Genomic DNA, 25,174 nt, shown 5'->3' on the forward strand with positions numbered 1-25,174 from the left:
CCATATGGGCGCCTGTTCCAGTCCTGGCTGCTCCACTTCTAATCCAGCTCTCTACTAATGAGCCTGGGAAAGCAGCAGAAGATGGACCAAGTACTTGGGCCCTTGCACCCACATGGGAGACCTGGTAGAAGCTACTGGCTTCAGCCGGGCCCAGCACTGGCCTTTGTGGCCATTTGGGGAATGAACCAGAGGATGGAAAATATCTCTCTCTCCCTGTCACTCCCTCTCTCTCTCTCTCTCTCTCTCTATCTCTCCCTGTTACTCTTCCTTTCAAATAAATAAACAAGGCTTTAAAAATAATTTATGTAAATTAAAGATTTGTGAGAAATTCAGCTTTTAAGAAAACATATCTTGAATGTTGAAACTATTTTTTTAAATAGAAAACATCTTTAAAATTCCAAGGATTTTTTGTGTTGTCAGTGGCACAGCAGCCAGTCTTTTTAAAAATCATAGACATTAAGTGTATTAGATAAATGTTTCATATAGTGAACAGTTTTGGTTTAAATTCCCTGTAGTTACCCAGTGGGGGAGTTCTAGAGCACCAGAAGTACTGAGTGTCCCCCCGTCTTTCTAACCTTGATGCATCATCCAGAGTGTTAAATATTGCTGGCAGCTCTGTGTCAGATTTGCACAGCATGTTGCTATCTATGTCTTCATTTCAGCAGTTTATTAAAATGTTAAAGTCAGCATGTCTTTATTTTAGCAATGCATTTGGAACAAAATTCTCATAGTGTTCTTGACTAGAATATGAAGAAATTTAGGGTGCAAGATAACATGCTTGGTGTTTCACTATCAGTTGCTCTTCCAAATTCACTGAGTTGCGTCTTTGATGAGGAGTTTCAGGATTCAGTACTTTATTGACTAGTCTTACCCATCTTAGCCAATAACATATTGAGAAATCCTATGCAATTTAAATGATAAAAGTATGGAAGGAAAAGCTAACAGATTATATTATATAGTCAATATTTTAAAAATAATATGAAATATGTGACTTGTAGCAAAACTACACTGTTTTAATAGCGATAACTGAAAAGTCAGGCTTATAATTCCAAAATCAACTAAACAAGACTAGAGAGGAACCCTGGCTCCTGAGATTCCCTAAGGTTTTTTCATTCAAACTTAATGAGAGTACTTTCATTATAATTGACAAACACGATTGTAAGCTGCTTAGCTTTTATTGAGAAAGGTGCAGTTGTGGTGCAAGGAAGACATTCTCATAGGAAGCTGCCATGTTCAAACACCAACGGCAAAGTTGTTTACTTGGGAATATTATTAATGAGGATGCTAATTAACTGGAATACATGACAAGGAGGCAGAAGCAATCAGAATCATGACAAATGCAAAGAAGTAGCAATATGTACATTTCAGCTTAATTTTTATTGTTTAAAGTGAAATGGCTAACTTGGACTTACGTTGAGGGGTAGGGATTAATGTGTGAAAGCTAAGATTAATGTTCAAAAATTGCAGGGAAACATTTCAGTATACTTTATGCGGAAATTTCTAGTCCATATGAGCTGTGATAGTCAAAACTTGAATGGATGCCTTTGAAGGATGTAGTCTATAGATAGATTGATGATGTGGTTTAAAAATGGATTATTATCCAGCTGAATTGTGTGGGGTAAACATCTGTGTTGATAAAAGAAGAATCTAGTTAACATGTAGGGTCCCTATCAGCTCTAAAATTGTGTTCACCATTATGTCATCTGCATATTTATGAAATGGTTTATTATATCATGTTGTGAGTATGTCATTAGAAATATGTCTATTTGAGATAATAAATAGGGTTTTAATGTGCATGAATTAATCTCCAAAATCATTCTAGTGGGTGAAGTTTCAGTGAGTCACTTAGAAGACATGGGATGTTCTTTCTACCTGGGAAGATAAGGCACCCAACCCTTACTGCATGAACAACTTAAGTGAGCAATATCTACTTTTGATTTCAGAGGTTCTACCTTTTTAGCAGCTCCTCTCTCATTGGCAGCTTTCGCACAATGAAACTTCAGTTAGTTTATACATGAACAGTGAGAAATATATTTCTGCCAAAAACATCCAAGTAAAATGAATGAAAAACAAAATTCCCACTTATGATGTGTGGAAATTGTTTATAATAATTGGGAAAATGAGTTCATATATTTAGCCTCATATTACTTGCAACCAAAGACTATGAAGCCTAAGCTATAGACTTATTTATGATAAAGAAATTTGCAAGTGGAAACATTTATATGCCAAGAGGAATTGAGCTGAACTATTCCGTGGAAGGCAGTTCTTCGATGAAATGATAGGTTCCACCTCCTGTGTACAAGCCTGATGCAGTGTCCACTCTGAGATGAGCAGAACCTGTGAATAACATGGGACATCATCAGGTGATTAACTTATTTTTATGGGAAAACTATTTTGCAGGAGTGAATAAGATACTCGATTCTGTTGAGTTTGTCAGAGGGAAGATGATATGGGGTGAATCTGCTCTAATCAGATGGTTGCTCTGAACAAGAGAGATCATCAGAGACTGGTCGGAGGAGCAACACAAGCGGCCACATTGTGAATGGTCTTCCCATTAGTGGTGTAACCTCCTGGAGCTGAGGGCAACCCTGGCCAACAACTAGCAGCAAAATGAGGACGTCTCCCACACAATGGCAGGGAGCTGTGTCCTGCCCACCAGCTGAATAATCTGGGAGGTGGAAGCCTCAGCCCCTGCTACCACCTCAATTACACCTGGACCCGGGTCCCAGGCTTTTCCCCTGTGAAACTTTGTGCAAATAAATCTGTTGTTTAAAGATACCAACCTTGCAGGGACTCGTTACACAGTGACAGAAAACTGCAAATCTGGGCACAGAAAATGAGGCTCTGCTGTTACAAATACATGAAGATTTGGAGCAGTTTGGGATTAGGCAGTAAGCAGTGATTGGAGGACTTTTGAGGAATGTGAGAGAAAAAAAGCCTAAATTACCTGAGACAGATGGTTACTAGAAGTCTAGACTTAATAGAAATCTAGGTTTGGATGGCTTCCAGCAAGAGCTCAGATAAAAATGAGGAATATGTTATTAGAAACTAGAAGAATGAGTATCCTTGTTGTGTCGTGGCAGAAAGTGTAATGAAATTATGTCCAGCAGGTATGCAGCAGCAGAGTGCTAAGAGATGGCTCTCAGCCACATAGCTCAGGAAATCACTGAGTTCCATGTTGAAGGTATAGCCTGGTTTCTTGTTGCTTATAGTCACATGTGAGGGAGGAATTGTCAAACAAAAAGGAATTAAGATTGAATGATTTTGAAAACTCCCACCATCCTCTGGAAAAGATCTTAACAGTAAGAGGTGGGCGCCAGCACCCTGGCATAACAGATAAAGCCACCACCTGCAGTGCCAGCATCTGTTCGACTCCCTGTTGCTGCACTTCAGATCCAGCTCCCTGCTAATGCACCTGGGAAGACAGTGGAAGATGGCCCCAGTGCTTGGGCCCCTTCACCCATGTGGGGAGACCAGGAAGAAGCTCCTGGCTCCTGGCTTCAGATCAGCCCACCTCTAGCCACCGCAGCATCTGGGGAATGAACCAGCAGATGGACGACCTCCCTCCCTCCCTCCCTCTCTCCCTCCCTCTCTGTAACTGCCTTTCAAATCAGTAAATAAATCTTAAAAAAAAAGAGGTGACTTCAAAAGTATAGTGTAAAGAAATAGCCAAATTTATGGCTGTGCTGGCTGTGCTCAACCATGGGAAGTGTCAAAAAATGTTCAACACGTAACAAAAAGGCTCGTTTGTGAGGTCCAGTGCATGCCATGCAGAGGAGTGTGGAGCCTCCAGAGGATCAGGGACACTGGCCCCCATCCTGAGCGGAAGCTCGGGAGAGAGCATCATCTCATACAGTCATGGGTGGGTGGCTTGTGTGGAATGGAGCAAAACATGAATTTCTCTTTTTTTAATACAATATCTTTTGGAACAGTGGACATTTGCAATTTTAGCACGAATGTTGGTGAAGAATCTAATAAATGTGTATATGATTAAATTGAAATTTGGAAACTGAATTTCTTAGATTAAAAAAAGATGAAGATAGATCTGACTTGAAAATACTCAATACTTTTGACTGATAACTTGGTCACTTCAGAACAGAGAGTTTTGGAAACATTGATTTTTGAGAACAAATATGAAGATGATAAAGGACATGAAGAGAAGATGAACAAATCTATTTCTGGCCTCAATTCTGGCCAGCATTTTTCAAATAAAATGTCATTTCTTCTAGTTTCATAGCCTAAGGGCCATTTTGTTTAAAGTACTGTGGTAAGGGAAATTTTTCCATTAATTTTGAGAAAAAAATGCAAACATTTGAATTGGGGGAAATTTGGTTTTACATTCCTTTTTCTTTAATTGGAATAGCACAAATGAAAGTGATGATTGGCAGCAAGCTTTAAATTGTCTAATCCAGTTTTCAAATTTTTAATCCATGATTAGATGATCACAAAATTGATATCTAATGTTTTAGTTATTTTCTTCCATAAACTTAAACTTCATTTTAAATGTTTTATTATTCCTTAGGAATTAAAGTCTTTAGACTTCAGTGAAAAGATGGCATTTAACATCCATTCTGCTGCTTAAAAAACAGTTATTCTGATACATGGTTTTTTTTTTTTTTTTTTTTTTTTTTTTTTTTTTTTTTTTTTCGGACGGGCAGAATTAGACAGTGAGAGAGAGATTGGTTCACTCCCCAAATGGCCGCTTTGCCAGTACGCTGTGCTGATCCGAAGCCAGGAGCCAGGTGCTTCCTCCTGGTCTCCCATGTGGGTGCAGGGCCCAAGCACTTGGGCCATCCTCCACTACACTCCTGTGCCACAGCAGAGAGCTGGCCTGGAAGAGGGGCAACCGGGACAGAACCGGCACCCCCACCGGGACTACAACCTGGGGTGCCGGCGCCGCAGGTGGAGGATTAGCCTAGTGAGCCACGGCGCCAGCCAGACACATGGTCTTTTAACAGCCCGTGGAAAATGAATATTAAGAAAATTTTGCACCAGGGCATAAGTCTTGTGCAGTGGCTAACCTGTCAATGGGGACACTTGCATCCCTTGTCATTGTTCAAGACCCAGCTCCATTCCTGATTCCAGCTTCCTGCAAATGCACATGTTGAGTGCCAGCAAGTGGTAGTTCAATGGTTGGATTTCTGCCACCATTACAGCAAATCTGATAGAGCTCCTGGTTCCTGGCTTCTGCCCGCCTTAGCTCTGGCTGTTGTGTCCATTTGTGCAGTGAACCAAGTAATAGGAGACATCTTGTTGTCTGACTCTGTATTTCTCCATCTCTCACTGTCTCTCCTTGTGTGTGTGTGTGTAGACTTTGTTTTGGAAAGGAGATTTTGACATGTTTTGAACATGGTGGAGCACAGTCTTATTTTCACTTTTAAATGATAGAGTTCCCTGTGGTCACGTTGTAAGTGTGGGAGACCCATGAATGAAAGTGGTGGCAGTGGCACGAAGATAGAGCTGAGCCAAGGAAGTCAAATGAAGACCTGAGAAGCAGAAGCTGAGAGAAGCTGTGGTGAAAATGGACAGGTGATGCTGGAGTGAGGAGAGCTCCTCCGACCAAAGAACTTAGCATGCACCAGATGTTTACAGACTTTCCTTGGGATTTACTTATTTGAAAGGCAGAGTACAGAGAGAGGGAGAGACAGAGATACCTTCCATCCGCTGGTTCATTCCACAGTTGGCCTCAACAGCCGAGACTGGCCAGGTTGAAGTCAGGAGCCAGGAGCTTCTTCCAGGTCTCCAACATGGGTAGCAGGGAGCCAAGCACTTGGGCCATCTTCCACTGCCTTTCCCAGGCCATTAAAAGGAAGCTGGATCAGAAGCTGAGCAGCCAGGACACACAGTAGCTCCCATATTAGATGTCAGCATTGTAGCAGGTGGCTTTACCCACGATGCCACAACGCTGGCCCCAATATCCTGATTTTTAAGGAGAATATGAATAAGCATCAGGATTTCCAGATATTCTTGATGCAGTGTGATGAGAGTTTTGACTTTGAATTCAGCTACTAATGATGGATTTATTAAATATAAGCACAGGTATTTGAAATATCTGTGCTTCCAAGAGAAATCTGACAGTTTTTGTTTCAATTTTGGCTTAATATTTCTGGAATAATATCTAGTGGCCTTTTAGGTTCCAAAGAAAGAGAATTAATCCTAAGAGAATGAATGTTAGTGGCTTCAGAATTAAAATAGCAATTATAAATTAAAACCTTCTAACTTCAACGTTGAAATGATATTTATTAACGTGTGAGACAAACCTGATGAGCAATGGCACATCCATGACTAGACTTGTCATTTTATGAAATTGGTGTTTTATAAACCCTTATTAAACATGTTATATAAAACTTCCTTTATTTTAAGTGTGTGGCTATCAATATTTCTTTGCCTTCCCTTAACCTGTTCACATTTCTCGAAATTATCTTGGCTGTCCCCTGGCAAATACTTCATTTCTTTAAAGCTGCAGTGATATATAGATGTAAACATCCGTTTCCAGATGCCTGCCTGGTTTTAAGCACCCTGAGGAAGAATTTCTTTCACTAAATTCTGGGGCAAGCACCCCACCTCGTGGCCACAGGGGGAACAGATGAGAATTGAAAAACAGAACCCAAAAGCACAGTAAAGCCATACTCAGAAAATACTTTCTAGGTTCATTCACTATTTTTTATTTACCAAAGTATGAAACCCAAGCATAGTTGAATCATCATACATTTTTGCATGAACTTTTTGAAGATCTCCCATACACCTGAATTTTAGTCTAGTGTTTAAAACACTCATGTCCTGTTCCTAGTGTCTGGGTTTGAAACCCAGTTCCGGCTCCTGACTCTTTCCTGCTAATACAGAACCTGGCAGGTTTCTGCCATCTATGTGGGAGCCCTGGACTGAGTTCTAGGCTCCCTCTGCAATCCAACCTAGCACTGGCCTTAAACAGGCATTTGGGGAATAAAATAGCAGATTAATTCTCTCTCTCTCTCTCTCTCTTGCTCTCTCTGCTTTTTCTCCTTGTCTGTGTCTCTCTGTACCACTCAAGCAAATATATTTATTTTTAAAAATATGAAAAAGCAAATAAAATTTTTGCATTAAGATTTAGTATCCTTTCCATGAAAAGTCATGAGTTCTCCCTAATTATAAATCTGTTTGTGGATATGTGTGTTTGTGTATCTATAGATACATATATTTATTTACACATATATGAGTCATCTTCAAAAAGTTCATAGGAATGTATTCTATATAAAAACTGTGCGTAAGGCCATCGCCGCGGCTCATTAGGCTAATCCTCCACCTTGCGGCGCTGGCACACTGGGTTCTAGTCCCAATCGGGGCACCGGATTCTGTCCCGGTTGCCCCTCTTCCAGGCCAGCTCTCTGCTGTGGCCAGGGAGTGCAGTGGAGGATGGCCCAAGTGCTTGGGCCCTGTACCCCATGGGAGACCAGGATAAGCACCTGGCTCCTGGCTCTGTATCAGTGCGGTGCGCTGGCCACAGCACGCCAGCCGCGGCGGCCATTGGAGGGTGAACCAGCGGCAAAAGGAAGACCTTTCTCTCTGTCTCTCTCTCTCACTGTCCACTCTGCCTGTCAAAAAATAAAAATAAAAAATAAAAAAACTGTGCGTGGATTTCAAAATTATTTTGTACAAAAATATAAGTATTTTTAAATTTTATTTTCCATAAACTTTTTCAAGTATTTTTTAATGTATTTATGGAGTTTCTCGGATAATTTAAATATAATGTTATATAAGTTTTTCTAGAATTTCCACCCATACAGGGGTTGCAGAACTATTACTGAAAGAATGTAAAACTAAAATTACATTTTATGAGGAATATGAGGTGTACAGCCTGACTAATATGAGGTATGTGGTGTTACTATAAAAGTAAAACAAGTTAGCATTAAAGCGCCATCTGTAAACTATCATTCTCTGCACAGTATTGCTGTAGACATTGTTTTAATTGTGCTATGACTCTAACAGTAAAAAATTTATTACTCTTAATTTTGAAATCTTACAGCACTTTCTTTGCTGTATTAAACTTCTCACATGTTTCATAATCATCTATCCCGATTTGATACCTTGTTGGAGATCTGATTTAGCTCCCAGTGCCTGCATCTGCATTGGATCTGGAGACCACCACCAGTGTGTATCCTCACTAATGGTGAATGCAGCCCAGTCAACTAATTACATCACCACAATGCATATTAAATATGAATAAGATGACATGCGCCTTAGGTTGCTCAGGGATGATTTTCCGCTGGTTCTGAGTTTCCATGGCATTCTTTATTTTTCCTATGCTTCTGTGATGTTATAGGGCTTGGTTTACAATTAAAAAAATTAGTACTTGATAAGTATATTTTTGATTATCTGAATATTTTAATTGTTTCCATGCAATGAAAGCACACATGTACATAGAGAATTTCGGTCTGAAGCATAATTTATACATATGGTTGACACTAAGCTTGCTAAATGAATGCAACAAAAGAAGCCCATGTGAAGAATGTACTGCATTTTAGTGATGGGAGACACCTTGCACTGTTTTCATAGCTGAGCCTCTCTAGAAATAATTACCACTATGGCAGTACTTCTGTGAATCACGTGACAGGCCATGTGTACCAATTCCATGGTAAATTGTTATCCGTCATTTTATTTTCAGATTTGTATTGTGACTGACTGACAGCTGAGCATCACTTATGGAGTTCTTTGTCTTGTTCTCTTGTATTCAGCTCCTTGTGAAGGCAATACGTTCTTCTGCCACAGTAACATGTGCATTAACAACACCTTGGTCTGCAATGGACTCCAGAACTGTGTGTACCCGTGGGATGAAAATCACTGTAAAGGTAATGATTAGTGCTTGAACTTTGCAAAGTCCCCAGCCTGTGGAATGTGAGGGAAATTTATGTGCATCAGAAACTCCTAAAAACTGAATGTGTGGTGACTCTCCTGAGCTCCGTGTGTGTCTTGTGATTGATTTGCAAGCGTTTGTCTTTGCCTTTATTCATGCTGTATCCAGAGGTGTCCTCATTCATGAATGCACAATGGGCTGTCCTTAACACTTGAACACTCACTGAAGACATCCACTTAAGTCAGCCTGCCGTGCCATGGAGAGGGAATTGAGGCTTTTATTGGAGTGCATTACATCCCAATCATACTTGATATCCCTTAATCCTTGGCTACACCTCTCATTTTTTCCAGTTTGTCTTCATTGGACTTTGTGCACCTAAGCTAGAAATAAAATATATTGAAGGAACACTTGTGCTTTCAATTATGTTCAGCCACTGAGATCCACTTCAGTTTTGCTATGAAAATACTGCTCTTTCTTCCCAGTGAAAATAACTCCCAATATCCCTGTTCCCTTTGTTTATGTAGACAGGGATCCTTGGCGGGGGTATAAATATTGCATGTTTTAGTTAAATTGAAAGTACCATATAAACTCTTATTTTGATCCATTATTAAATAACTTACAAAGGAAGATAAATAGACTAAAAACTCTTTCTTGCTTGAAGTTCAATATTATCTATTAAAATGCCTGTGGATGGAACAGAGAAGCATTGTCAAAGTAGCTGTTGTTTCATAAGTCAGTAAGAAAAGGAGGTCTAGGATCAGCTACTGTGGTAATGGGGCACTGGTGATCACCATTTCTCTGCCCAAAGAACCTCTTCTGAGTAGATAGGGAATAAATTAAGTGCTCTCTGAATTATCATGAAACAGCACCGGTAATGCCATTGGCTTTGTTTGTCCACTGTGCATTTGTTCCCATGGCATGTTCTAAATATTTGACATGAGTCAGCCTTCAATAAAATGCAAATGCATGTACCTTATGAAAGTCCATGTTCATTTTCTCCAGAAGGCAAGACTGGTTTCTTGATTTCTCATTCATGTTTTTTTAATAGGAAAACATACTTACTGTAGTTTCAGTCACACAAGTTACTGTGAGTTAATTTTATGGCGCAGCACATGGTGTTTGTCCCTGTTTCCTTGTAAAGAATGTGTTTTCTGTTAGGTGATTGCTCTGTAGATCCTATTATAGCTAGTGGTTTTATAGGACATGTTATTCAATTCTTCTGTCTTTTTTTTGATTGTATGCCATATTGTATCCATTATTGAAATGACATTCAATTTACTCTTAAGATTAAATTGTCTTTTTCTCTCATCGATTCTGTAAAGTTTATATATCATTGTATTTTCAATGTGTTATTAAGCCCATGTGTTATTATAATGGCTATATCTTAAATGATATTTTAATGTTTAGTAACTTTTGGCTAAAAACATATTTATTTGATCCTAGAGTTGCCACTTTAGCTTACTTGTGACTTTTATTTCTACACGTTTCCATTCTCCGTTTTTCAGTCTACCGGTATATTTGAATAGAAGGTATTTCTCCTACAACCGTGCATAGTTGCATCTTATTTTTTATAAAGTCTAACAATCTCTGTCTTCTGACTGGGTTGTTTAATCCATTCACATTCCATGCTGTTATTATGATGGTACTTCTTTCTATGTTTCATGCAGTTTTCCTCTTTTCTTCTTTTGTTCCTGTCCACTGTATTAAGTGATATATTCTATTGTAACATTGTAATACTTTGTGTTTGAAAACATTTTTATTTATTTACTTCGATTTTATTTGAAAGGCAGAAAGACAGAAATAGAGACAGACCTTCCATCTCTTGGTTCACTGCCTAAATGCCTGCAATAATAATCCAGGCACTGGGCCCAATCTCAATCCCGGTTTCACTGTAGGTAACAGGAACCCAGGTACTTGAGTCATCATGGGCTGCCTCCTGGGCTGTGTGTTTGCAAGGCCCTGTAACCACAGTCAGAGCTGGGTTTTGAACTTAGGAGCTATAATGCGGGATGCAGGCATTCCAGACACTGTCTGAACCTCTGTTCCTAACGCCCACCCCACTTTTAGTGGTTTTTAATCTATTTTAATTACTTTCTTAGATTACACAGGACCTATAAAATATAGCTTAACTTCTCAGAATATATTTCAGATTTATATTAACCTAATTCTAGCGAGATATAAAACATTATATTCCCACATAGCTCTATTTTCTTTTTTCCTATTGTTTTCGTACATTACCTCTACATGTTAAAAAAAATAAGTAAAAATAAATTATCACTTCATATAATTTAGTGTCTTTTAAAGAAGTTCAGAGAGCAAAAGAGCGCAAGCATGTATTGATAACTTTGTCCTGCAGTCCTGGTTGTAGTCTTTGGTTTTGTAGATTTACTTTACCCTCTGGTATCATCCTCTTACTCCAATAACAGTTGTGCCACCACTTACCTGGTTTGCATTGTTTCTACCAAATATATGCAGATACTTTAAAAAACTCACAGGAAGATGACAGTGAAAGTTTATTTGGTTGCCTAAAATGTTTGAAAGCCATACATAACTTTTTTTTATAATACACATCTTCTGTGAACTTTTTGAAGACCTTTCATATTACATTTCTATAAGTTGTAGTTCCAAAAATAAAATATACTTATCAAATTCCTTTTTAAAAAGTCAAGTAAAGAAAATAAAAGAATTGTGCAATTGTTATCTTTCATTATTATTTACGTAATTATATTTGTTGGCTTTATTTACTTTCCTGTTTAATTTATTGCTTGTTTAATTTTTTTCATATGTATTTGTTACTATCTAAAGTCAACCATCTTCAACTGAAACAATTTTCTTCAATATTTCTTTTAAGGCAGCTTTTTCTGGATTGGCAATAGTTTCACTTTTTTTAATCTGTCAATGTATTTAGATAAATTTTTTTAAAGATTTATTTATTTATTTATTTGAGAGGCAGAGTTACAGACAGAGAGGGAGAGACAGAGAGGTCTTGCATCCCCTGAGTCACTCACCAAATGGCCACAATGGCTGGAGCTGGGCCATTCAGAACCCAAGAGCCAGGAGTTTCTTCCAGATCTCCAACACAAGTGTGGGCACTCAAGCACTTGGGCCATCTTCTACTGCTTTCTCACGCCATTAACAGGGAGCTGTATCAGAAGAGGAGCAGCCAGGACATGAACTGGCACCCATATAGGATGCCAGTGCCTCTGGTAGAGGCTTAGCCAGCTATGCCACAGCACAGGCCCTTTGGGATCAATTTTAAAAGTCATTTTTCTGGTTGCTAGTGTTGCTTGACATGTTTTTATTCTTTTCAGTTAGTTTTGTTCTCAGTTGCACTACTTTGAATATATCATCACAGTGCCTTCTGACCCCCACCTATGACAAATCAGATGTTAATCTCATTGGGGCTCCTTTCTGTGTGATAAGTTGCTTTATCCTTTTTTATTTAAGCCTTTTCTCTCTTTTCCTTTTTTAAAAAACATGTTTAATATTATATATCCAAGTGTGTGTCTCTTTGCATTTATGTTACTTGGAATTTGTTAAACTTGAACATGAAATGCTCCTGGGTTTGGTAGGTTTGGGAAGTTTGGAGAATTTTGTTTAGAGAATTTTTTAATCTTTTTTTTGACAGGCAGAGTTAGACAGTGAGAGAGAGAAAGACAGAGAGAAAGGTCTTCCTTCTGTTGGTTCACCCCCCAAATGGCCGCTACGGCCAGCGCTGCGTCGATCCGAAGCCAGGAGCCAGGTGCTTCCTCCTGGTCTCCCATGCGGGTGCAGGGCCCAAGGAGTTGGGCCACCCTCCACTGCCCTCCCGGGCCACAACAAAGAGCTGGACTGGAAGAGGAGCAACTGGGACAGAATCCAGTGCCCTAACCAGGGCTAGAACCCCGGGTGCCAGCGCTGCAAGTGGAGGATTAGCCTAGTGAGCCATGGCACCGGCCTGTTTAGAGAATTTTTTGTCTATTTTGTTTAGAGAATTTTCCCTCTCTCTCGTGTCTGTCTTGCACTCCCATAGCATTTTGGTATGCTTGATAATTTGCCACATTTTTCTAAGACTCTGTTAATTCTTTTTAATTCTTGCTTCTCTTCAGATAGCATAATTTCTTTTCCATGACTTAAATTATGAAGAGGATCCCATGTATTGTTTCATATAACCTCCCTGAGCAGAGTTCCATCAGGATGAACTGAGGTTACAAGGCACACATAAAGACTGAGCAGTCTCAACAGTCATGAACCCTAAGCAAATTGATAACTTGTTTATATAAACATATCTCCTCTTGCTACAAACCACTGGGGCAGTCCCCATAGTTTTATTAAATCAGACCTTAAATGGTAGACTTTTAAAATAATTTTCACCGGTTGTGGGGAAACATGTGCACATGGTCCGCATGCTACCATTCCAAAAGTGTCTGTCATTAATTTGAATTGAATTACATTCTGGTATTACAGTATAATTGTTAAATTGGCTTCATTTATCCTTGTCATTGAGAGATGCAGAAAAAATATGTATATATGCATGTATATTTATTTACATAGTTTATTTGTCATGTTCCAGTAGTGGAGTTTAGAGATTTTCTTACAATTATGAGTAGAATTGAATTTAGTGTCTATAATATGGCTAGTTTATTCTCTAATCTCATGCTAAAGATATTAGAAAATTATATTCCATAATGCATGTTTAATAATAAATACATTTGAAGAAATATATCTTTAGTGTGATATATTATATATTGGATTATACATTATGCATAGGGGACATTGGCAATGGGAACACTATTTTAGCAACTAGAAAATGGATCCCCTGCGAAAACTGAGATTTTTTTTGCTTGTTTTAAAATATTTTGTTGTGCTACTTTAAACCTATAAAAATTCTGTTCTCATCTAATTTCATTTAAAGTTTGCAGTGAATATTTGACTACACTACTGATGTGTGCTGGGTTGTTTCTTGCTTGCTTTGTGGTTTCGGCTCTGTCCATCTGCAGAGAAGAGGAAAACCAGCCTCCTGGATCAGCTGACCAACACCAGCGGGACTGTGATAGGTGTGACTTCCTGCATTGTGATCATCCTCATCATCATCTCGGTGATTGTACAGATCAAACAGCCGCGTAAAAAGTATGTGCAAAGGAAGTCAGACTTCGACCAGACCGTCTTCCAGGAGGTGTTTGAGCCCCCGCATTATGAGTTATGCACTCTGAGAGGGACAGGAGCTACCGCTGACTTTGCTGACGTGGCAGAAGACTTTGATAACTACCATAAGCTGCGGAGGTCATCTTCCAAATGCATTCACGACCATCACTGTGGATCACAACTGTCCAGCACTAAAGGCAGCCGCAGTAACCTCAGCACAAGAGATGCTTCCGTCCTGACAGAAATGCCGCCACAGCCCGTCAAACCCCTCATCCCCCCCATGAGCAGAAGAAACATCCTTGTCATGAAACACAACTACTCGCAAGATGCTGCAGATGCCTGTGACATCGATGAGATCGAGGAGGTGCCCACCACGAGTCACAGGCTGTCCCGGCACGACAAAGCCGTCCAGCGGTCAGTATCAATAGATTTTTTGATGACAACTATAACCTGAGGACTGGAATGCTTCCAGAATCTTGTGTTCTATTTTGTCTTCATAGTTCAGTTTCCCTTTAATTAATGATCTAAACCACAGTCTCAATTTTTCCCTCTCGTTTTTCCTTTCCAGTGCTACCCGTACTATTCCTAAATCCAATTTGTGTGCATGATACGTGTGAACACACATGCACACACAGACCAAAGATATCTCATTTATTTCTACATGTATGCAAATCATTATTTATACAAAACTAATGATATTTAATTAATAATATAGATTCGTATTGCTAAATTGCTTCTATGTGGTCATGAATCTCATGCCCATTAATATTTACATATTTTTAATATGAAATGATTGTATTTGGGAAAAATTGCCTTACCAAGGTGGGCAACCCATCTTGTTGAATAATTTTATGCAAAAATAATATATTTTGCAATACAGTGTATTTATTTTTTGGTATGACAATGGAAATACTTTTATTCCACATATCACATTATACTTGTATTTGAAATTGCATATGATAGCATGGTATGCTATAAAACAAAATGTTTATATATAAATGTAGCAAGAATAAGTAAAAATATTTATTTTCCTCCCTAAAATTTGTAAAAGTTTTGAGAAAATTTAAATATAGGAAAAAAATTTCAAATTCCAAGCTCCAGTCTACTTATGCTTTGTTTTGCATGTGTACTAGCATTTAGTTTCTTTCATAAATTTACATAATTTCTCCATTCATTATGCATTCTCAGAAACTAAAATAATTTTAGTTGATATAATACGTTTTGCATGCTGGTCTATTTCCTTAGTTTCATGAGTTTCAGGAATGCATTTAAAGAAAATAGTTGTGTGCATATGTTTATTTTCTGTGCAAATATTACTTTGTTGAATGAAATAGCCATAACATTCCAGGTTCTGCCTCATTGGGTCTCTAAGCAAACATGAATCTGAATACAACACAACTAGGGTCTAAAAAGAAAATTCAAGGTAAGCAAATGCCCTTGGTTCCTTCCCCCACTTTGCTGTATTTTGTTTTGTTTTGTTTTGTTGCAATTGTCTTGTAGTGTTTTAGGGAATGTTGTATTTATCCATTATTTCTTGAAATCTGTGTCCCGTATCGTTTCATAACTAGAAATACAATTGATTCAGTGCTTTTGGAGAGATGATTCTTAGAAAACATGTCTTTTAAATAAATGTTAGCAGTCCTATCATCAAAAAATTCACTTAAATGTATTAAAACGGATGTCAAATTAGTAAGCCGAATTTTACACGTTTTGAGGTAAAGATACTAAATTAAACAAACTCTCTTCAAACAAATCCTGGGGGAAAAACACAAGATTGTCAAAAATAAGAAATAGAATATTCAGTCTCAATATAACTGAAATCAGTATGTAAAATTGATGATTACTGATATAATTTGGCAGCACTCTACTCAAACACTAAGTATTTGGTCATGCTGACACAATTGATGCCCTTTTATTTTTGCATGGATAAGTAGTGTAAGTCATCAAAATCAAATGCAGCATGTCATGTCAAACTTTATAGTATAAAATTTGAATGCTTGATAAGGTAAAACAGTCCCATCATTAGCAGTTGTCTATGTGTGCATCCATTTTGTCATTGGGTATCACAATGGCTTTACCTTTTGCACCTGTAAGTCTATTTATAGATTAGCTTAATTTGTCTCCAGTTCAATTTGCTTGACAGCTATCTCTTCAAAACTCTTCAAGTCTATCAACCATTATTGAATTAGGTGAATGCATTTCTGTGCTCTATATTACCTTGATAAACTGGTGTATTTGTATGCATTTTTCCATTGGGAGAAAATGTTTTATCTGTGTTTTATTTTCAGAGAAGAACTATTTATACAAACATGGGGACTGTGAAAAGAAAATTCTATAGTGAATTGTGAAAAGTGGACATATTTCTAAATTCATTCCACTGCCTTTATCCAAACTTAAGAATTACAGACATTTGTTATTCCTTCGGCAAGACATCCCCGCTGCACAGTGACATGTTCATTTCGTAATTTGGTTGCTGGCCACCAAGTGCTCCTTAGTTTTTAAATACATTTTGAGATTTACTGGAAACTTGAAGAAGAAATTAGTTCCTGATTAAGACTATCCCAACTTTATTTTTACTGTCGGTTTCACTTTTGTTTTTATGTTGTTCCATGTCTTTGTTATATAATTGTACATTGTGTGAAATGTGAAAAAAAAAAAAAAACACATAACTTTGGATGAACCTGTGTTGTATGTACATTGTTTTCATTATATAGACTGCTTGAGAATAGTGCGTTCCTGAGTGATTTTGAACATACTACAGTGAAAAGTGAAAATGTGGACCATGGAAACACCAGCTAGAGGTTTTATGGACTATACACATCTATTGTTATATTATGATTAAATGCAGCAAAAAGTAATGAGTAAACTTACTAGATTGCAATAAGAAAAAAAATCTCATTTTTTGGTCTTTCCTATATTCTCCAAATTTCCTTTTTGTTTTCTATCAAGGAAGATACCGAATTTCAGAAGTAGTTTTTGAAATCAGGTATTTGCCATTCATACCCTACTATAGAAATGTTTTTGATTTTAAGCACTTAGCAATATGACTGAATTGACAGTTTGAGAAAATACCCTGCATGTCCGTACTGGATATTTGAGTTGGGAAAATATCCTTTTTATTAGACACATTGTAAAAAGCATGCATTCTCAAATACTGCTGTTACTCTTCTGTTTCTTTGTGTCTTATGCTTGCTACTTGTAACTTTTTATATAAAGATATATAAAATGTATAATATTTCCTAACTTGAGTTAAGAGAAATGTTTTCTTCTACTAGAGTGGTACAAAACTGACTTACTCAAGTGCACACTTTCTATCCATGATTTCCACAGTTTAGGGAATACAGTGTCCTCTAGTAGTGAGGTTTACTTCCCCAAATACTTGATTTCTAAAATTTTATGGAATATTTCCTCCTTTTAGATTATTAAAGTCTTTTATAAATTCTTTAAAATAACAAATCCTTTTATGACCTAAATTATACCATTATGAATTATTCTGATACTCAGACAGACTATGATACCTGAAAGCTTAGTGATGATGATGTGTTTCATACAAATATAATAAAATCGTATTACAGTAAACTGCTGTTGAATTGTATACACATACCCCATAAAGGTTGATTTAGTGAGTGGATATTTTTTAAATCATTTAATGTGTATTCTTGCACATAAATTTTAGGTGCCAGAACTACTTTAAATCTGCTTACCAGCATTGTCAAAAATATTGAATTACATAGCTTCAAACAGTTCTGTCCTCCAAGTAGCAAAGCAGTATCTTCTACCACGATTTGGACCTTGCAACTCAAGCCAACTTTGCAAACCAAATTACTGTCATATATTTCCATCAGCAATTCAGTTTCATATGTGTTTTAAAAATGGAAAATAGAAAGTATAATAATTTTATAATAGATAAGTCAAAGAGTTATCAAAGCACTTCTGAATACTGTATACTTTAAAATTTCACCTATAAAAATCATTTCCATGAATTTGATTAATTGGTGAATAGAAAAAAATGTATGAATGATGACAAATAAAGATTATTTTTCATTATTATGCTACTGTACTTGGGATAAAATTTAGCCTTTTTAATTTGGCTTGGCTTATTTACTTATTAGTTGCTTACTTTTATACTATTTGGCTCGAAATCCGTACCCTGAAGATTATTTTTGGAAGTGATTAGCCATATAACATGTTGCTTTCTCTCTTTAGAAATCTTCATAGGATCCCTTTCACTTTTAACTAATAATCTCAAGCAGTATGAAAGACACGTGCAACTTTTTATTTATCAGAGCCGTTAAGACAGGAAAATCAGCTAAGCAATGATTTAGCATTCATGTGTCCTGTAGTGGGCCACAAGACATCTATCTTCACCACCTCACTCAGTGAGCTGATGGCATCCCTGATGCCATTGATCTGATGACCCTCTGCTTTACAGATATTTGCACCAGAAATCCACTAATGCAAACTTTTTTGAGAAACACAAAATGAAATTAAGTGTGTGACAAGGATGGAAAGCCTATATATACATATATATGTAATATATATAATATAATAATTAAAATGTGGCTCTAAACAAATTTGGAGAGCAATGTCTTTGAAATTTTAAAGGAAAATAATCCACATTATGGATGTATTACTTTTTCTGCTTCACATTATTTTTTGCTACAAGATATATATTGCACAACAACTTCATAGGAAAGCAAAAACCATTTCACACAATGATTTCTGAAACTATTTAGCAACATATTTTCAGTGATTCACTGGTGAGGAAGAAAATGATGATGGGGAGGCAGCATCTCAGAAGCCTCCTGTGGCCCATGGAAGTGACCTCTAGGCACGAGATTGTGGGCTACTGGACTCCAGCAGAGTTGAGATATATTCTTTGGAGGCCCCTGGAGGTGCCTGTACGAAAGCCAGAATTGAAAGCTATCGAGATATGAAAACTCTATTTAGTGTCCAGGTCCATCAGACCTTGTGCCCTGAATACCAACATTTGACCCACAGTCAGAAAGAAATGACACGTGTAGGTAAAGAATGATATACTGCAAAATGTTCAAGTTATTTTTAAAATTACTTAATTTTTCATTAAAGTGAATTCAAAATAGTACAAATACAAGTGCTTTATTAGTTCAATAAGATATTTATAATAGTTTTTTATCCCACTCAATTTGATAGATATTTTTTCCATTTTACTTCTCTATGTTTGAGTTCACTTTTCAGAAACTTGGTGATGTATCTAAGTATTAACAACTCCTAGAAAACCCTGAACTAAGCTTCATGCTTCTGCCAGGTCTATTTACTTTCCTAATACAGGGTTGGTGTGCTGGTTTGGAAATATGGCTTTTTATATCTGTTTTCATACTCACACCAATCTATGCATCACATTGACAAACAGATTTATATGATATATATTTTCCATAATTAACTTTGAATTCTTTTGATAATTAAAATGTGGCTCTAGACAAATGTGGAGAGCAATGTCTTTGAAATTTTAAAGGAAAATAATCCACATTATGGATGTATTACTTTTTCTGCTTCACATTATTTTTTGTTCCAAAAAACTTTCAGATAACCTAACTGACTCTTTGGCTGTGATTATCAATCATTAATAAAGTTAGGTCTTTGACATTACCTGGATACTCACTAGAGCCACCATATCAGCTTGTTCTGTTTTTCCTTTAGGAATTTGTGTTCCTCAAATTTTATGGCTTCTAAAAAACCCCATGAATATGTTTGCTTCAACCTCAAAATACCATAGTAAATGGCAAAATATGATCCTGATTTCTATTATCTTTATTAAAGGCAAACAATTTATTGAAGATTTGGCAGTAAAAGAAAAAAAATAATAACTTATCATGAAGTTTTCATGAGTATTTCAGTTATAAGAATGAGTCACGTCAGATTCCAACTCTAGAGAGAAGCTAAATCAATCAAAGAAACTTAACATTCCCTGAATCATGAACAGTTAAAATTCAAACACTGAGTTTGGGTTTGTCTAACAGCATGTCCTGAAGTGAGCTGGTTTCTCTGCCGCATCTGGCATTCCTATACTTTGTAGTCTAACACAAAGAACCTGGCCAAGAAGTTGTTAATTAAGTAAAAGAAATTTTAAAAACTTAATTCTAGTTTATTACATATTTAAGTATTATGCCCCATCCATCTCTTAAGGTTTAAATAAAGTAGTGAAACAAGACTCTATTGTATCAGTAGCTAGAGATGTACCCCTGTTCAATAAATGTGAGGATATGTGTGAATTTAGAATTACCTCAATTCATTTATTAATAAATTTTTTTAAATTGAACACAATTTCTTTATCTAAATTGTCATTCAAATAAATCAGTTAATAAAAATAACTGGTATAGATGACAGATGTCAGACACACCCTAGACCCACCAGTTCCGTATCTCCTAGTATAGAAGCCCTTGGATTCTTCAGAGGAAGGGCAAGCAGACCCAACTTGCTCCATACTCTGTCATTTTCTTGGGTTCCTTCCAGAAGGTCCTCGTTTCTGAAGCAGTAAGTTGTTCACAGCTGATCTGCTCCTTCTTTTCCCTAATAATAGTGTGGTGCATGTGCCCTTTGCACCCGCCTTCCACCGTCTCTCCACATGTGGAGGCTCCTTAATGGTGGTTTATTCTTTGAAATATTTTTGTACCCTCTCTTCATAGTCACATATAACTGACACAATATTTAACAGTGAACAAAAACATAATGTACAAATTACTTAAAATATTTCTTTATAAAATTTGTACTCTATTTTCTCTCCCATGAGCTAAGCTAGCTCTCAGTATAGCAGACTTTTCTGAGCCTGTACAATCTATGTACTGAACTTCAAGTCTTTTAGGAATGACAGTAAAGAAGGCAATCTAGTAGGGAACACAATCATTGAGTTTTTTAGGTGTGACTCTTAGTAGAGCTGCATAAGGATAGATAAGTCTGAAATCATTTGCCATGGTGATCGTCTGGAAAAGCAGTATATGCAATACTGCATGCCAACTTTATGATCTCCCATGTAAGATAAAACTTACTAAATTGTCAAGAATATGCAACATGGATGGAGTACATAATCGAGAAGTTAGAGATTTAGGGATAAATTATCTGAAGAGGACCAAGAGAAGCATTGTGAATAGTTGACCTTCCCTGCAGGGTTTGAAGGATGGGCATCATTGTCAAATAACAATTAATGAAGAAATGTCCACCTGGAGTAATTAGAGCAGGTATAGTCTTCAGAGTTCCTCTGAGTTGGCTGAACCAAGGAAGTAGACAGGAGGAGAAGTGGAACTACAGAAGAGTTGGAGTTTATATTATGATCACTGAGTGCATGGAATGCTATCCAAAGAGTTTACGTGTTTTCAAAGGTGGATATTTTTATTTTCTTAGCAAAGTGTAGTTTAAAAAGAATACTTGTAGTAGAATCCTCTAATAGATGTGTGTATTCTAAATTGAATGATAGTGGAATGGAGAAAAATAAAAGTAATACAAAGACAAGCATTAGGAAGAATAACTGGTGGACTGTTAGATGCCTAGGAATATGTCTTGTTTTTTAATCCATTTTCTACTATAGTTTATTGACTAACAAACATTGAGCACTACATTCAAAACTCATTGTGAGTGTTTTACATGTAATCTTTTCCTTGGTCATCCTAGCTACCTATGAATAATAACATTTATTGATGTTGTTATTTATTGTGCAGACGAGGAAACCAGAGAGGACTTTAGTAACTTCTAAAATCACACAAAAGGGAGCAGTGGGTTGAACTTTGAAACCAAGTTGACTAGCTGCAGAATCAGCCAGAGGTCTTTACCAATGTGCAGTATAACCCCATCAGTATTAAACACAAAACATCTGACTAAAATAAATTGATACCTAGGAACTGTAATCCCATAGTTTTGTGTTTCCTCATCTGTAAAAATGTGTATGATGACACCTCCTCTCCATCTTTCAGTGTGTGAACACCAAATGACCATGCACTGGAAGATATTTTTATATCATATATTGCATTATATAAAAATAAACAATTTACCTTAAATCATGTGCAAACTTCACTTGATAATTGGCATGGAGTAAATGTATCATTTGTAAAGAGCAGCAATGAAGAATAACTTCCGACTTCTACTGTATGCAATGTATGATTTTCACAGCTCAATGATTCCTTCCTTGCTGGAATGCCATCTCCTCCCATCTCCTGAACTACAGCTCATCCTCAGTGGACAGCACTGAATGCCAGGACTGAGATGTACCCCTTCTAGAAGCTCAATCAACACAGAAATGGGAACGCTGGAAAGGAAACCCTTTGAATCACAGTTGTTTGACATCAATTCACATAATAGCTTACTCGTATGTAAGAAAGCAAACAGATAACCCTGTCAGTAAGAGCTAATTCACAGCTATAAGTATGAGATAAAAATGTGGTGTAGTGCAGTGAAAATAGACTTCCAGTGGGTCCAACTCCCAAAGTTTACTTTCACTTCCTACTTCATGTGTGCTCCTGAGAAAGTTGTTTGACCCCTCTTTGACCTTCACCTGTAAAATGGAGAAGGCCACACCTAGTGAAAAAGGTTGCTACAGAAACTGGAGATGCTGTGCATAAGCAACCTGCAAGCAGTGACTGCAATGGGACTGTAGTATTCACATTCCAGTGTTACTAATTTTACTCCAATGTGTTAAATAAAAATGATTCTTAATTATCACTCTTCCATGTACCTGTGAAGAGGGTGCTCCTGAGAAAAACAATGTCTGTCTCTGTAATCTGGCTTTGGAAACTTAGGAAAAGATGCCAGCTTTCAAAGACATGAATCAGCTGGCATCTGTGCAGGCTTATTAAGACAGGACCAAATGGAAGACGTATAAGGGTGAGTTAGGTGTGACGGAGTGAGCATCAGGCATTGCCTGCCAGCTCCTCCCATGCCTCAGACGACCTAAATGAGGATGAGGATGCTTGAAGGGAGGCATTGACAGCAGCATGCCATCATTAACGGGCACTCAAGAATTGCCAACTTCTGGAATGTTAGTATTTGAAGACAGGCATGTGGGTTGGCCCATTCAGCCATCCTTCAAAATAATTGTGAAGTGCATCACTGCCATTGTCCTTATGTTGCTGTTGAGTGAGCGTCTGAGTGAGAAAATGATGTTTAAATAATGAAGTGCCTTTGTTCATCACAGAAGATCTGTCCTGGTACCTAGCTTATATTTATATGGGATACTGTTTTGGAAGCAAATTTACGTGTTATTTAAAATGATTTATTTTTCCATTGGCAACCCTCTAGTTGGTGATAAGTACTTTCATATTTTGTTGGGTGAAAGAATACCTTGAAAAGAAATAAAATCTGAATGTTTATTTTCAAAATCAAATTCAATGTGTTAAATCCATATTATCCATTTGTAAACTATCATTTGTTCTTACGGAGTAGATCAATACTTCTATAAATGTTAATGACAGAAGTAGTGGCTATAATTGCTAATAATTTCAGATGTCATTTTAACTCTTTTTTTCTCTTCATACACTTTTTCAATACAAAGCAATCTAAATTTTTGCTTGCACAGGTTACAACAGTGAGGAAACTTGACACTATTTTCCTGGAGGTTATGTAGCTAAAATTTAGGTATAAGTTATGAAAATATATTTATTCAACATAATCTTAATTATTAGTTAAATCTGGAATACTTTGGTTTCCAAATTATTTCCATTCATACAAAGACATATTTTCAGTTTTTGGTTTCCAAATTATCTACATCCATACAAAAACATATTTTCAGTTTTTCTTATGGATACATTTTAGATAATCATTTCTGAAAACTATAAATCAATACTTTAAATTGTTGTTAGAAAATAGAGAAACCTATTTATAAAACTTTAAGTGTATTATTTTCTTATTATATTTTACTACAAACCACAACATATGCATTTCCAAAAATAAGATCATTTAAGTTGTTTTCCAAATTTTTATTTTTGTAATATGCTTCATACCTATTGCAATAACTCTTTTTGCTCTCAAACTCAGTGTAGTTGTATTATTTATCAAGTTGTGAAAAATCAAACCATAATTATTGTAAATATTTGTGATTATAGTATATAATACAATTGAATTGATAATACTAATTGAATAGAAGTCTGTGTGTAATGCACAACCTAATTATTCATTTAACTACTGAAAAGAGGCTCTACTATTCATGGTCATTTCCCTTTTTAGCATTTTCCTCCTTGGTATTTAATAATTATGCAGTAAGATTTCCTTAAAATATCCTCAATTTGAGCTGCTCTATAAGGTAGGATGTTATACCAGAATTCCAAATTAGCATGGTTATGTGTCATTATTTCTTCTTATAATGAAACCCAATGATTTCTTAGCCAGTGGGTTGTTCAAAGCATAAAAAGAGAAAATTATAATTACAAAATTATAAAAGTTTGTGAGAATTCTTCTCAGCAGTTTTACAAACAGGTGCACAATGCATTACTCATTGTATCACTCGTCCAGATCAATCTGGTTCATGGATGAAAACTCCGGTAGCCCAGGGGACTGCAATATAAAATTAAAAATTACTATTTTCAACCTCATCATTTACATTTACTCTTCAAAGAACAATTGCAATTTCGTCGTGTATTTTTATTCTCTACTCACTTGACAGTGTTGTTTCAGGAAATTTCAAATTTACTTGTGTATTCATTACTTATTATTTTCTATTAGTTATTTTAAAATGTATAGGTAATATTTTAAGAAATTGTGCCTACAAGTATCATAGTTGTATTTAATATAGAAACCTAGCACTCTGCATTCAATTCCTTACATGAACATATTTTTATAAATGCCATTAACAGTCCCTTGACAATCAGGGAAGGAAGAGGAAATCCAGGATGGTCCAATCCATCAATACAAACGTACAAGATCTTTGCAGGACCTAAATTCCAAGGTGTAAAGGCAAGGCACACCTTGGGACAATTAAAGTTGTTGCTACTTCATCTTAACAAAGTAAAAAGACTAAAATATGTGCAAAATACAGTATCTGCTCTCTTTGGCTTTAAGAAAGCACAAGATAGAATGCAGGGTGAATGAAGCAGCAAGGGAAAAAATTTCTGGATTAGTGGACGTAGAACAAAAATCAAACCATTAAGTATATAAATTGCTTGTGAGTTCAGATGTTTTTTAAAAACAAAAACACTAGCCATTGCTTTTCTGTATTTTCAACTGGATTGTGAATTCCAGCCACCTGCTTGGCAACTGGCT

At 36.6% G+C, this 25,174-nt stretch overlaps 1 protein-coding gene across 4 annotated transcripts in view; it reads left to right on the forward strand.

Moving 5' to 3' along the window:
* The window catches only part of NETO1 (neuropilin and tolloid like 1), a 166,807-nt gene that overhangs the window by 100,796 nt on the left and 40,837 nt on the right, over positions 1 to 25,174 (forward strand). Inside the window, exons 8-11 of one of the 4 annotated variants that reach the window (XM_002713649.5) lie at positions 8,712 to 8,825; positions 13,810 to 14,368; positions 15,303 to 15,377; positions 16,243 to 23,659. In XM_002713649.5, coding sequence (XP_002713695.3) covers positions 8,712 to 8,825; positions 13,810 to 14,368; positions 15,303 to 15,363 — 734 coding nt within the window. In that variant the 3' untranslated portion in view covers positions 15,364 to 15,377; positions 16,243 to 23,659. Of the gene's footprint in view, positions 1 to 8,711; positions 8,826 to 13,809; positions 14,369 to 15,302; positions 15,378 to 16,242; positions 23,660 to 25,174 lie in introns of those variants that run through there. The other 3 variants (XM_051851104.2, XM_051851105.2, XM_051851106.2) reach the window with 3 other exon arrangements.

This window comes from Oryctolagus cuniculus, chromosome 10 (genome assembly GCF_964237555.1).
Source record: "Oryctolagus cuniculus chromosome 10, mOryCun1.1, whole genome shotgun sequence".
Classification (NCBI taxonomy): Eukaryota; Metazoa; Chordata; class Mammalia; order Lagomorpha; family Leporidae; genus Oryctolagus; species Oryctolagus cuniculus.